The 15,252-nt window shown below is 44.1% G+C and overlaps 1 protein-coding gene across 2 annotated transcripts in view; it reads right to left on the reverse strand.

Moving 5' to 3' along the window:
• Positions 1-15,252, reverse strand: part of EVC2 (EvC ciliary complex subunit 2) — a 143,901-nt gene that overhangs the window by 59,497 nt on the left and 69,152 nt on the right. For both annotated transcript variants that reach the window (XM_057546799.1, XM_057546800.1), the window contains exons 10-12: positions 9,063-9,387; positions 2,664-2,903; positions 248-423 (exon numbers count right to left, since the gene is read on the reverse strand). In XM_057546799.1, coding sequence (XP_057402782.1) covers positions 248-423; positions 2,664-2,903; positions 9,063-9,387 — 741 coding nt within the window. The remainder of the gene's footprint in view (positions 1-247; positions 424-2,663; positions 2,904-9,062; positions 9,388-15,252) is intronic.

Raw genomic sequence — 15,252 nt, forward strand, 5'->3', positions numbered from 1 at the left:
CCCACAAGCTGGTACCTACTGAAGCTGACGATGGGCACATGTTGGCTCACTGTATGGTTGTCTCGACTATTGGGTATGTTTTTAAAATTCTGTAATGCAAAGGATTCTTCCAACTAGAGAGTTCTTAAGAAATAAGTCAGGAGCAGCCAGTACATTCGCTGAATGAACAGAAGTAGATGGTCTTTGATGAGGAACGTTGGGGCAAGGCTGTTTGTCTGCATCATTTTGGGTGGCTTGGGGGTTTTACCTCTCGTGTTTCTGGATAAGGAGGGTCAGCTGAGCAGAAGCAGTGCTAAGCAGGCCCTGCACACGGGTCTCTGATGACTGTATGTTCTGGACCAGGTACTCCCTGTGGCCAAATCTTTTACTGAGATGGTATCTCTTACTAGCCTGGAAAAAGTCCATTAACTCTTCTACATTCTCCTGTTAAAAAAAAAAAAAAATCAAGAAAGTATGCTTAAATAAAATTTAAAGAAAATTCTTTCTAGTCAGTTAAAATATCACATTTCCTTTCTGAAGAAAATACACGGGAATAGAAGCCCTGGGATTAACACCTTAAATGTCCCGGCCCCGAACAAAGGCTTAGAAGAAAATTACATACTAATAAGAAATCAGGGCTTTGAAAAGTGCATTTGAGACCCAGATGGTAAAGAGTTATCAAAACAACTTTGCTTCCCTAGGAATGGAATATAAATTTCACTCAGGCATCCTTCACCCATGTGCACAGTCACACCTGTGGCGCTCCCCAAACACAGCACCAGGACAGGTGCTGAAGTTCTGGGATAAGTTAGCCACTGGCTCTGACCCCAGAACTCCCACACTCATGGAGGACACGAGATGAGCCTGGTCACAGAGTAGCAAGAAGTTCTTACAATGCACAAAATGCGTAAGAACCCAAGCAAGCACAAGAGAGTAATAATAGCCTTGCATATACTGGATGTTTTTGCTGGGCCTGGCACTGGACCCAGAGCATTTCTCGTCTTTTGTAACTTAATTTAGGGAGAGGATACTATTATTCCCATTTCACAGATGAGGAAACTGAGTCCATATCACACAGCTGGTAAATGATTGAGCAGGGATTTGAACTCCGCCATCTAATTCCAGGGCCTGTGTTTTAACTTCATAATAGGCTGTCTCCCAAATCCAGCTTCAACCAGTAGCATAATAATTAGACCAGCAGTAATTAAACCCACGGTAATTAAAACATCAGCCTCGGTGTACTATCCCACTGACCGGCTCTGCTGTCTTTTTCTCCATCTGGGGAAATACTGTCCATGCAGTGGGTTACCCGAAAGTTCAACATTTTGTTCAATAAGAAACGTATGGTGTTTTCCTTTCCACACAAAAGCTATAATCTCTCCAGGTCCAACACCTGAGGATTTGCACTCCCCTGACAGTGAAAAGCAGAATGGTCGGTGGGATGTGGTCAAATGCCAGCTTCTCTCTGAGAGTTCCTGGCAGCAGAATCAACACAGCAGGAACACTGTGGTGACACTTCTATCCTCTACAGAGTTGCATCACGTGAGTCAGCTGACCTGAGCCCTTGACGTCGGGAAGCTCAGAGTCGGGATCCTCAAAAACTAACCTGTCTGTGCCTTGGGACTGTCACCAGGGCTGTTACTTTTTTGTCCCCAGAATTATTAACAATAACACGTGTTCTTTCCAACCTGGAGAGTCAGCCACAGCTTATCATGAGGAGCGGGCAAAACGACAGCAAAATCTGTTAATCCCTAAGTGATGCTGTGGGGTCTGAATACCTAGCCAGGACTTTATTTACTCTCCTGAAGTTTTACTGGGAAAAACCAAGAGCAAAACGGAGAGGCTGGCTAGCTCTCTTCATGCCAAGATGCCCAGTGCCTTCTGACAGTGGTCCTCTCTCTCCAAAAGGCCCACGAGGGCCGCCTGGTCTCCTCCTGGGACAGCCCTGATCTGTTGCAGCTCTCACTCACGAGGCCTGTGCCGGGACCAGAAATCTGGTGCATTACTGCACACCAGTGATGTACTGTGTGTACAGGCACAGGTAAAATGCCTCAGGCAGGCCTCATAAAAATAGTGACAGTCTCATAAACTATTTCCACAGTCATCTAGGAATTTATTCAGTCTGGGTTAATGACACTCACACTCAAGCTTACATGCAAAAACACCCACAAATTCACCCAAGAATATCGAGACAGAGATCATAAACCCTAGGCATACATCACCACACACATGTGAACACACGTACGTATATGCACACATATATTTTTAACCACTATATATATTAAACATATATTGTGCCAAGCACTGCCTTTCCATGAATTAGATCATTAAATCTCCATCATGCCCCTTTTAGTGTGGGGACTCTATTACCCCCATTTTACAGGTGAGGCAACTGAGTCTCAGAGAAGTTAGGCAATTTGCTTAAATTCACAGAGCTGATGGGTAGTGGAACTGGAATGCGAGTCCAGGTGAGCCTGAGTCTAAGGCCTGTGCTTCAAGCCCCCATTTGCCCTGCTTACTGGAAACTCAGCCGCCACATCAAGAGGTCGAAGGAAGACAGCATTAGTTCACTGGAACCCAGCACAAAAGAAGAGACAGGACTTAGCTCAGAAAGAGGAGAAATTTACCTAAACAGTTCAGGAAAATGACTCCTCCATCAGAGAGAGCCTCATTTGAGGCATTACCTGTATTTTAGAGTAATCTTGCAGCAGCATTTTCGCTGCCTCTGGCTTCAGTTCCCCTTTGAAAATAGCACTTTTTATCTGGGTAAAAAAGATATTGTGCAGTTCATTCCTCTGGAAAATGGCCAGCTGCCTGTGGGCCTTGGCGAAGTCTTCCTCCTGCTGCAGAGCAAGGGACCTCCTCAGGTGCTCCTGCTCCAGGCCATGGAGGGTCCGCAGGAGGCTGCTGCATTCGATAGCAGACTGTGGAGAAGAGGGGAGCACGTGGGAGGTGACACACTGGTCAGGCATGCACAGGCACATGCGTGCAACATGCAAGCACACACATGCATGCACGTGCACATGTACATACATACATGCACACACAGCACACATGCATACACCAACACACGTGCACAGTGCATATAAATGCACCCAGCAATAATGCACATACAGGCACACGTGCATGCATGTGCACATGCACACACACATGTACATAGAGGACACATACATGAACCATCAACATACACACATGCAGAGTGCATATCAATGCACACAGCAGTCATGCACAAACATGCACACACATACAGGTGCACACACATGCATGCACATGCACAGGCACATACACATATGCACAGCACACAGACATGCACCACCAACACACATGTGCACACATACACATGCACAGTGCATATAAGTGCACACAAACAATGCACATACATGCACAAAATACAGGCACACACAGCAACACAAATACAGTGCACACATGTGCACATGCACACACAAGCATGTGTGTACACATCCACATGGAACACACACGTATACACACAGGCATACACACAAACTGAATCCCAAATTTGCCATGAGGAAGCTGCTAAACTCTGGGAAATGCTGTTGTAACCTGTCCTCCCTGTTATCTTAACGTTTTCCAGAACCATCTCAAAGAAAAAAAGTCACAAGGGTGGAAATTTTCAAATCAAACTGCCTGAAAATAGCTCGCAAAATGGAAACATCAATGGACTGTGCTGTTAGGCTCTCAAGCTTATTTCCATCATCTTTCATCCTTAACTTAGTTGAAGAGAAAAATACCAGCAATCAGGCCCAAGCTGATAACATTTTTGTTAAAAGGGAGGCAAAGAGGAGGTAGGAAGTGGCTCCTGGGATGCCTGCACTTTATGTGGTCCAGAGGGAGGACAGCAGGGGGTAGACACACCTTCACTAAGTTCCTGATGCATCTGCACTCCCATTACCTCAAAAGACTCATGCCACAGGAGGGAGTGTTAGTCATTCCATGTGCAGAGGCGGAATTCTAAGAAGGCCCCAAGATTCCTGGCCCCCGGTGTAAGACGTCACACAAATCCCCTCCCTCTGAGTATGGACATAAACTTTGAATATGATGGGACTGTCACACCAGTGGTCAGATTATTATGTGGCAAAGCTGAAGGGGTCTTCTCTTCTGGAGAGAAGTAGTTATTCACAGCTGACTTGATCTAAATTACGGAATGCAAGTCACCCACAATGAGGGTGTTGGGCCCCTGGCTCTGGGCATCACAGGGATGTTCTGCTACCAGGGGAGTAGCTGGTGCCCAGGTAGGTCCATTCATCCATCAAAGTGACCTTCTGTTTTGACAGTATGGAATTCGACAAGCTCCAAACCTCAATTATTTTAACTAACAGGAATGAAACAGGGGTGAAGTCCATTTAACTCCTCACAGCCAGGACAAAAAGCAAGCACACAGCACACGTGCGCACACACACACACACGCATACACACATGCTTGAGTGCACGCGTGCAAATCCTAAAATGTAATTATCTGTCCTTGCTTAGAATAGTATTTCTGCTGAAGAATAAGGCATGAGGAAATGATGTGTTTGTGTCACAGTGAAACGCTCCTTAAAATAACTTTTGATGGGAGTCCCCCCGATTTCCATGTACACTGCCCTCCTAAGGGGGCCCAGAGACCCACAGAAATGTGTTCATCCCCTGCTCTAGTTCAATCCTTCTGTGGCACAGATGAGAAGACTAAACCCTGAAGCAGGGGACACCACCCAGGCCTGCCAAGCAGGGGAGGTCATGTGAGGTAGCCTGGGAAGTACTGTACGAGGCAGCACTGGGGACTGGGGTCAAGTAGAGCGAGCAAGCCCTGCTTACGGGGTCAGCCACTGCTCAGCCCACCAAAGGGGGCTCTGTAGGACTATGCACCTGGTGTGGCCATATCGTCCCATTTTTTTAAGAGAAGCTGAAAGTCTGGATTTTCTATCCAAAATTTTATATTTTAAATATTGGCAACAAATGTGCATTTTTAAAGGTACATTAAAATAATGGTCACTCACCCCCAACTCCCTATTGAACTTTCCACTAAAATAGACTTCTCAGAGAAATGAGGCATGTTTATCCTTTGGCTTAAAATGCCTAAAAAAGCAACTTGCATGGAGAGATTGGGAGGCATGCATCAGGACAGGGCACTTCGATCCTGGCTCGAGAATCGCAGGCCTGTGCCAGGCTGTTCTGACAACTGCTATTCGCGCTGACTCTAGGCCATCAAAAATGTGAAATCGTGTCAGGAAATTATGACTGTACTAAATGACACTCCCTGTACTCAATTTAGCAAGCTGGGCAAATTGTGAAAATGTTTTATAGAAATAAATCCCCCAGAGATGGTTACAGTGTAAGAATTCTTGCACTTAAGGCATCTTTTCCTTTAAGACACACTCAAAGGAGTTAGGAAGCCTCCGGCAGCTCAGGGCAGGATGCGCTGGTGCTGCCTCTTCTCCAAGTAGCTGGGAAGCACGTGGATCTGGAAAAGAGTCCCTCTACAAAGCACACACCCTGAACGGCCAGTGGCTGTTTGCAGGAAGCTGGGCAAGTCACCTCCCCTCTGGGCTTCTGTTTCTCCAACTTGAACTGGAAAGATTTCATATCCTGACTGTTTTATGTTATGGGCTTCTTTAAAGATTACACTAAATAATGAAACCGGATAGAACAGGGCTGACCCTGCCAAGCATCGGTCTAAGTACTATACAAGTATTGACACTTCTATATGACAGGCATCATTATTAACCCCAGTTTAAGGATGGGGAAACCGAGACCCAAGGAGCCTGAACAATGCACCTTCTGGAGGAACAAAGTGAGATCTAAACCTAAGCCACCTGCCTTCAGAGTCTATATTTGCCACTACCCTTAAGAGATTCTCCATGCAGAAACGCTTTACAGACTGTACGGGATCATATAGATGTTTAAATGTGAACAGATTTCATCGCTATACTAATTACTGGAATTCCTAAACTTTACTCAAAAAGAACTGATACTCCTCATTTAGCTTTTTTTAAAAAAACAAAACAAAACTAATACTTGGAGGAATAATACGGCCAAAATATTTTCATGCATTTTATTTAAAGATGACTACAATAAATGAATAGATGACAAAGTCATTCTAAGATGGAATGATTTGCACAGACTGGAAGGGAAATAGCTCTGTTAACTTTTGCAGCTTTATGCTATTTTTGGAAGTGGATTTGCTCAAATAAGGAGACTTGTCTCTGTACAGGGTGGCCTGGGGGATCCACAGTGATGGTGCCGCCCACCCTGACCCCTGCACAGAGGGAGCAGGAGGACACTGTGTGTCACCCCTTCTCCACGCCCCCAGCAACCAGTGGAAATAATGAGCAAACACTTAAAACTGCGCTGCCGCGGGCAGTCTTTGTAACGAAAGCATTGCAAAGGCAGAAGCCCACCAGGATTACGATGCACTGTTGTATGAGGGTGGCCGTGAGGCTTGGTGGTCGGGGCGAGCTGCCTGGGTGTGAGTCTTGGTCCACCCACGTGTCCTCAGGCAGGTGACCTTCTCCCATCTGTTTCCTCACCTGTATACGTGGGAGCCTATCAATTCCCACTTCACTGAGTGGGTGTGAATATTTGAAGAGAAGGTTCAGGTGATGTGCTCTGAAAAATTCCTGGCCTTCAGTGAATGCTAAGTGTGAGAGGGTTTAATGACATCTGTGATGGTAAGTGGAAACAACCACGATAGAAAGTTCAATGAACCGCATAAACCTTACTCTGTAAAAAAAAAAAAAAAAGTAAAAATAAAGCAAAAGGTTTATGCTGAAATCCAAGGACAGGAGTGGGGTCCGCTTAGCATGGTGGTGTCTCCAGGCTCAGACACACAGCAGGAACTCAACAAACAGGCTGAACGAATGTTTGTCTACTGTTGACTGGTGGAATGGGTTTCAATTTTTTTCTGGGTTTTTCTTTTTATGCTTTGGAGCTGGAGTTGGCAGACTTTCAGTAAAGGCCAGATAAATATTTTAGGCTTTGCAGGACACATCAGGGTTTTGTCACATATTCTTTTTTTGTTTTTACTTTTTACAGTCCTTTAAAAATGTAAAAACCATTCTCAACTCAAGGGCCAGAAGAAACAGGCCGGGCAGGATTGGACTCATGGGTCCCAGGTTTGCCAACCTCTGCTTTTGTGTACTTTCCAAGCCTCCCTCACTGAATGTGTATTATTTTTATCAGAAAAAAATATATAACAAATTGAGGAAATAAGAGAGAGAGAGAGAATGAGACTGTCTGGGGCTGAATCAGTGAACAGTGTGTTTAACACATTCTTTTTAAGTGCTGGACTCAAGGAAACACAGTGCTGACCTGTGCAATCATGGATGGAGATCAGAGAGCGGGGTCAGCCAGGGGAACAGTGGTGGGCTGAACGTTGCCCCCTCTCCAAAAAGATACATCCACATGGTAATCCCAGAACCTATGAACATGACCTTATTCGGAATAAGGGTCTTTGTAGATAATCATACAGGATCATTTAGCTAGGTCCTAAATCAAAAGATGAGTGTCCTTAAAAGAGACAGAAGTGGAGGTGACAGGGTCATGGGGCCACGTGAAGACCAAGGTCAAGATTGGAGGGATGCAGTCACAAGCCGAGGAACGCTTGGAGCCACCAGAAGCCGGCAGAGGCAAGGAAGGATTCTCCCCAAGAGGTTTCAAAGGGCGGTGCCTGGCTGACTTCTGGACTTGATTTTGGACTTCTGGCCTCCAGAACTGTGAGAGAATAAATTTCTGTTGTTTTAAGCCACTAAGTCTGTGGTCATTTGTTACAGCAGCTACAGGAAATCCATACAGGAGCCAAACAGAAAATAAGGCACGCCCTAAAATGAGATGTGTGTTGAGGCGAGGGGACCCCAGCTGCAGGGGAGTGGCTGGGGGTGAGACAGCGTGAATCGCGCCTCTCTGCTTTAGTGCCCAGCCCGTAGTCTGACCGCAGGTGACCATCTGAGAGCCAGGCGCTGTCACCCTGAGAGCTCTCTACTCACTCCCAGAGGATTTCTGTGCACGGCTGCCAGTCTGCAGAATGGAAGTTAGGAGTTCAGAAGCTCGTTCCTAAGATGTTTGACCTCCCTAGGATGATAAATTTTCAGAACAGGTTATGTGGGCTCAAGTCACCGGAGTGAACCAGCCATCTCTTCCGTGGAGGAAGGCAGAAATCAGACTGGATTTGGTGGGCCTGGGAAAAAACTCTGGCATGATTCCTTTCAAGACAGAAACTGACACTCTCTTAGGAAAATGAGAGCTGATCTCCGATCAACAGAGACCAGCCCCGGGAAGGCCGAGAGGTCAGAACTCCCAGAACCGGGCACTGTGCACGAGAGCCTTCTACAGCCCACACCCGGGGCTCCTTTCCTGCATTACTTCTTCCAGCCGCTCTGAGAGGGGGGCGCCCTCGGCCTTGACTCACAGACTTACAGAGGCTAGTTAAGGCCTTCCGGAGCTGAGCTGGAGTGTACTAGAATATATGAGTCCAGGTTTGTCTGACTCCAGAGCCCGTGCTGGAGAGAACTTAGCGCGGTGCAGTCCAGATGGACACACATGTGCACTGACATCACAACCCCCCTGAGCTGTGCTCTCGTGGACATGCTTTTCTGTGAATGAAGCCATTCTACTCGTCCTATGACATCCCACAGCACTGTGAATGTACCTCTATGACAACATGGCTGAATGAATTCACATTTGTTATATGCGAGTATCCTTCATTAGACTGTGAACTTCTCAAATGCCAGAACATGTCTCAATGTTCTCTGTACCTTCACTGCCTAGACAGTAGTGATCAGTAAATGCTTTCTAAATGAATTCTGGATGGATGGATGGAAGTGTAGATGGACAGGTGGATAGAAGGGCGGTAGGCGGATGGATGGATGGGTTGGAGGTTGGATGAATGGATGCATGGATGGGTGGTGAGTGAATAAATGGATGGATGGATGAGTACATGGACAGATAGATGGAAGGGTGGTAGGTGGGGAGAATGGATGGATGGGTGGGTGGATGGATGAATGGGCAGGTAGATGTATGTATGTATGGATGGATGGATAAATGATGAAGGAGGGAGACAAATGAAAGCCTTCCTTTCAAAGTTGCCTTACCCTCTCACTAACACGTTTCAGCATCTCTTCTGCTTCCTCCATTGCTGCCATCTCCCTCTGGTACTGGCTTTCTGTCTTCTTTCTTGTTTCCAGGTCACACTCAGCTGTCAAGGCTACCATCTTCCGATCATACTCGTCTTGAATTTCTTTCTCCAGCAACAGAAACTGCTTTTTGAAAACAGCACCCATCCTCCTCTCTACCTGAGGGGAGAGATGGCCACTGCTGGTCAGATTTTTCAGTAGAAGAGCAATGATATCTTTGCTGATTTGGGTTCGACAAGCTTCCAGATCTGAGTCTGCCCGATTCAGGGTTGCAATTTCCAGCCTGGGAAACACAAAGGTCAAGAGAATTCCATTACATAAAATCACAGCAGAAACCAAAGGTCCCTCAGAGCTCTGAGGTTTTAACTTATCTGTAAAGTAAGGTCTTTCTTTTTTCCTTTTCCCTCCTTCTCTTCCTTTTCTCCCTCTCTTCTGCTCCATCCAGTTTTTGAAGGACAGTGACTAAATTAGCAGAATATTATTTAGTAAATTTGCAGGGTACCATGTTGGAAACTACAAGGAATATAATTAATATAAGACATGGTCTTTGTCAGCAAGCAACAAGTCAACAAAAACAAGAAGACCGGGAGAAAAATGATTAAATATTTGGAGGATTTAAAAAATTAGGTTCATTTTACTTTTTTCCAATTAAAAATTAATTTATAGATATGTCAAGTAAATGTAATGTAATACCCTGGATGGAATCCTGGAACAGAAAAAGGACATTAAGTAAAAACTAGGGAAATCTGAATGAGTATGGACTTTAGTTAATAATAATGTATCAGTATTGGGTCATTAATTTTAACAAACGTACCATATTAATAGCAGATTTTAATAACAGGGGAAACTAGGTACAGGGTATGTAGGAACTCTCTATACTACCTTCTCAATTGTTTTGTAAATCTCAAACTGCTCTAAAAATGAAGTCTACTCAAGAAATATTTGTGAGATACTTCACAGGGTCACAGGTTCTAAAACTTGATTGTAATGGTGGTTGTACAACTATATATACTTACACATATATATCAGACTGTACTCTTAATGTGGGTGAATTTTATGGTATGTTGGTTATACCTTTATAAAACTATTGCAAGATGCACAGGACAAAATTATGTCCATGACAGAAAAATCTGGAAAATAAACACAGAAAAAGACTTCATTCACTGTAGATCTATCACCCAATCAGAACCAATGGAGGCATTTTGTTGTATTTGCTTCCAGTTTTTTTTTTGTCTACACATATTTTTCCCATGGATGTATATTGTTTACATAGATGCAAGTACAGTTTTGTCCTGTTTTCAGTTAATGTTGTAACAGGCATCTTCCAGTTGTATTTAAAAACTGTAGGGCTTCCCTGGTGGCGCGGTGGTTGAGAGTCTGCCTGCTAATGCAGGGGACACGGGTTCGAGCCCTGGTCTGGGAAGATCCCACATGCCGCGGAGCGGCTGGGCCCGTGGGCCACAATTGCTGAGCCTGCGCGTCTGGAGCCTGTGCCCCGCGACGGGAGGGGCCGCGATAGAGAAAGGCCCGCGCACCGCGATGAAGAGCGGTCCCCGCACCGCGATGAAGAGTGGCCCCCGCTTGCCGCAACTGGAGAAAGCCCTCGCACGAACCGAAGACCCAACACAGCCAAAAATAAATAAATAAATAAATAAATAAATAAATAAATAAATAAATAAGAAAATCCTTAAAAAAAAAAAAAAACTGTAAAAGTCTCCTTTATAATGGTTGCAAAATATTTCATGATGTGGTGTACCATGATTCAATTAACCATTCTTCTAGTGGTGCACATTTGGGTTACTTGCAAAATTCAAAGTCTAAAATAACCTGAGAGCTTCCCTGGTGGCGCAGTGGTTGAGAATCTGCCTGCTAATGCAGGGGACACGGGTTCAAGCCCTGGTCTGGGAAGATCCCACATGCCGCGGAGCGACTGTTCCCGTGAGCCACAACTACTGAGCCTGCGCATCTGGAGCCTGTGCTCCGCAACAGGAGAGGCCGCAATAGTGAGAGGCCTGCACACCGCGATGAAGAGTGGCCCCCACTTGCCACAACTAGAGAAAGCCCTCGCACAGAAACGAAGACCCAACACAGCCAAAAATAAATATAAAAATAAATTTTAAAAATAAATAAATAAATAAATAAAATAACCTGAAGTGAACATCTTTGTAAAGAGTTTTTGATATTCACAATGATTTTTTAAGTATGATTTCTACAAAGGGAATCACTGGGTCAAATGCTAGTAATATTTTAAGCCTCTTAGGGCATCCTGCCAAACTGCTTTCCAGAAGTTCCCCAGCAATGCAGTAGGATCCTCATTTCACCCCTCCCTGTAAAATGTTTAAATATCGTTAATAATTTGATAGGAGAAAATGGCATCTGACTGTAAAAATATATGGGTTTTAAGAAAACTTTATTATGGGGCTTCCCTGGTGGTGCAGTGGTTAAGAATCCGCCTGCCAATGCAGGGTTCAAGCCCTGGTCCAGGAAGATCCCACATCCTGCGGAGCAACTAAGCCCATAGGCCACAACTACTTAGCCTGCGCTCTAGAGCACGCGAGCCACAACTACTGAGCCCGTGTGCCACAACTACTGAAGCCCGTGCGCCTAGAGCCCATGCTCCACAACAAGAGAAGCCACTGCAATGAGAAGCCCGCGCACCGCAACAAAGAGTAGCCCCCGCTCACCACAACTAGAGAAGCCCGTGCGCAGCAATGAAGACCCAATGCAGCCACAAATAAATAAATAAAATTTTTAAAAAATTATGAAAAGAAAAAAAGAGAAAACTTTATTATGGAAATTTTCAGGCACTTAAAGTAGGTAGAATAATCAGACTCCCAATGTAATCATTACTCAACTTGGAAAACTGTCAATATTTGCCAATCTTGTTTTAGTTACTCCCTTCAAAGTTTGCTTAGCATTTTAAAGCAAACCCCAGATTTTTCATTTTACCTTTAATTTCCTCAGTGTGCATCGTTAACTGTCAACTGTATATATATATATACACACATACACACACGTGCATATGTATGTCTATATATGTGTATATATGTTTATGTATATCAGTTTTACCTAACCTTGATGTCATTATCATATTCAATATCATTTAACCGTATCATATTTAAAATGTTAACAATAATTCCAATAATTAATATCAGACATTATTCAAACTACCTCCAGTGTCCCAAAATAATCTTTACAGTTGAAAGTTTAATTCAAGAACCAAACAAAATCCCACAGTGTTGACTAAGTCCACTTTATCCTATATCATTCTGCCCTTCCATTTTCCCTTCCATGATTTGTTGGGGAAACCAAGTCATTCATCCTGCAGAATGTCCCACATTCTGGACTTGGCTGATTGCTTCCAAAGGGTGTCATTGTTCCTCTATCCCTTGTATTTCCACAAGCTACTAGTTAGATCTAAGGTCTTGATTAGAGTCAGATTAAGTTTGTTTTTTTCAAATGTACCATAAGTAGTACCGTGTGCTTCCTGTAGGATGCTACTACGGGTAAATACTAAGATGGATCACAGGTTCAAGTGGTGCTAGCATGATCCCTGTATTATGAAATTCCCTGCCAGCATGATCCCTATATTATGAAATTCCCTGTCTACCTTTCACCTAATGGCTTTAGTCTGCATTGTAATTGTTACCTAGATCCATGATACCACTAGGGGTTGAAAAAATCACACTTTCTAATTCTATCATTTCTTCTGTATTTGTTTAAGCTGGAGTTCTTCACAAAGAACTTTCTCGCCTCAATAATGCAGTTACTCTGACATAAAGCTTATAATGATGATAGATGTTTGATTCTTCGCTAGTTAAAGAGCTGGTGTCATAGCAACCTCCAGTGGTGACAAATGAGTTGGGGTCTGTTTGTTCATTGGTTTATTTGCTTGTTTTGGTATGAGAGCAAAAGGTTAATAAAACTTTTTCCAACTTCCTGAGAACCTGAGCTTTGGCTTTTACCTGAAAACCTCAGAAGGGCGAGAACATCAAATGTCATCAAAAATGATGCCTGATTGGTAAATTACATCTGGATGGGAGGACCTGTAAATGAACCATAAATCCCTAACAGGGAAGCAGACACTGTGCTTTGAACGTCCCCGAGTGAGGTCATTCTCGGACCTGGGCATGTCCCTGTGGAAATGCTGGAAGCCATGCCCACAAGTTGTTACAAAAGATGCTGGCAACTTTGGGGTATGAAGCGTTTAAGCCAGGAAGGCTCCCATAGCTGCCTGGTGTAGACTGAACCTCCTTGCACTAGAGCTGTGTGACTTGGGGAGAAAATACCTCCTGGACAGCTATAGGTTGCAGTGTGACCTGAGGCAAGGGCACCCACAGAAGACTGTCTAACACTGCCCTCACAGTGGACACGTACACTGTGTTCCTGCCCTTGAGTTACATAGAAGGGGTCAAGTGTGGCCTATGGGAGTCTGAAGGGTGCAAATGTTGAGCTGAATCTAGGACGACCCCCTGCCTCTGCGTAGAATCACTGTGAAATTGTATATATTTGGTGGGTTTCAATCAACTGCAGCCATTATCCTTTTTAATGCTCAAATTTTACCATCTTAGATCAAAATGTCTCCCGTGTCCTTTAGACCAAATTAATCTAGTTTTAAACAACAGCTCGTTCAATTCATTCTTTCATTTCCTCAACGGGTACTTACTGAACATGGCATGTGCGGAGAGTGTCTGCAGGTTACAAAGCAAGGAAAAAGCCAAGAGATGCCTCCAGGTGGTGTATGCATGGTTAAATATCCAAGGAACCAAACAAACCATGTTCCACAGTCTCAGAAAAGAATTACTTCTCTACTGAGACAGACAAAATAGACTTCACACCTTTAATGAAGCTTTTTGTGGTAGACAAAATAATGCCCCCCCCAAAGATGTTCATGTCCTAATCCCCAGAGGCTGTGAATCTGTTAGGTGACATGGTAAAGGAGAAATAAGGTTGCAGATGGAACTAGGGCTGCTAATCAGCCCACCTTACACCAGAGATTGATAACAAGGTCTTTAAAAGTGGAAGAGGAAGGCAGAAGAGGAATGGGAATCAGAGGGAGATTCGATGAAGGAAGCGGGCATAGGGGGGTAGGAGTGATGGGATCATCATCTTTGAAGATGGAGGAAGGGGGTCACGAGCCACAGAATGTAGGCAGCTTCAAGAGGCTGGAAAAGGCAAGGAAATGGATTCTCCTCTACGGTTGGCATCTTGATTTTTCCTAGCGAGGCCCATATTGGACTTTGATGTCCAGAACTGTAAGATAATACATTTGTGTTGTTTTAAGCCACCAAATTCGTGGTCACTTGTTACAGCTGGATATGAGACTCATACACCTTATCTGACTCACTCCTTCCATCATTCATTCATTCATTCATTTATTAACTTGTATAAGAAAATGGGTGGTTGCCTATTGGGTAAACTGCAAGTGCTTTACCAGGTACAAGGGGATTGAAATGAACAGGAGGACATTTCCCTAAGTTCTTTGCTCTTAAATCACTTCCTAGCTTAAGCAAGCTGGGTAAAGGACTTGGCTTCCCCACCGCACAATGGGGACCATCCTCATAGGTAGTTGTTCAGGGCTAAAATAGATATAGATATAGATAATACAGATATAGAAAATGCATGGTACGGAGTCTGGCATTTTGTTGTTTCTAAATACAGTAGTTTCCTTATTCTTTTCTATTCTCTCTCCCAGGAAATTGGCGGCAGAAGAGAGTCGGTCCTCACAGCTCACCCTTCCCGATCCCCTGGGAACACAAGCTCACAGGCACTTTCTGTTTTAATAGTATTAATGTTAATCACCATGGATGAACTCTCAGAAGTAACAATAAAACTGTCAGGGTGTTCCAAAGCCATAAAAGAAAGAAAGATGTCCCTTTAAACCAATTAAAATAGCATGCAGTTAATGAAGGTATCATCTGTTAATTTCCCAAACAGCCACAGAAGAACGAAATGCATATTAAGAATGCATAGTTTGCATACAGGATTGGATCCACTGGTAAAATTCTCATCACCCCCTATGGTACTTTTAATTATTTAGACAACAATGAAATACACATATTTTCCCACTTCCCCCCCCCCCTTCCAAAAGTCCCTAATGCCTCCATGAAACAAAGACATTTTGAGTTGCACAGACTGGACTTGGATT

Source organism: Balaenoptera acutorostrata, chromosome 5, assembly GCF_949987535.1.
Source record: "Balaenoptera acutorostrata chromosome 5, mBalAcu1.1, whole genome shotgun sequence".
Taxonomy (NCBI): Eukaryota; Metazoa; Chordata; class Mammalia; order Artiodactyla; family Balaenopteridae; genus Balaenoptera; species Balaenoptera acutorostrata.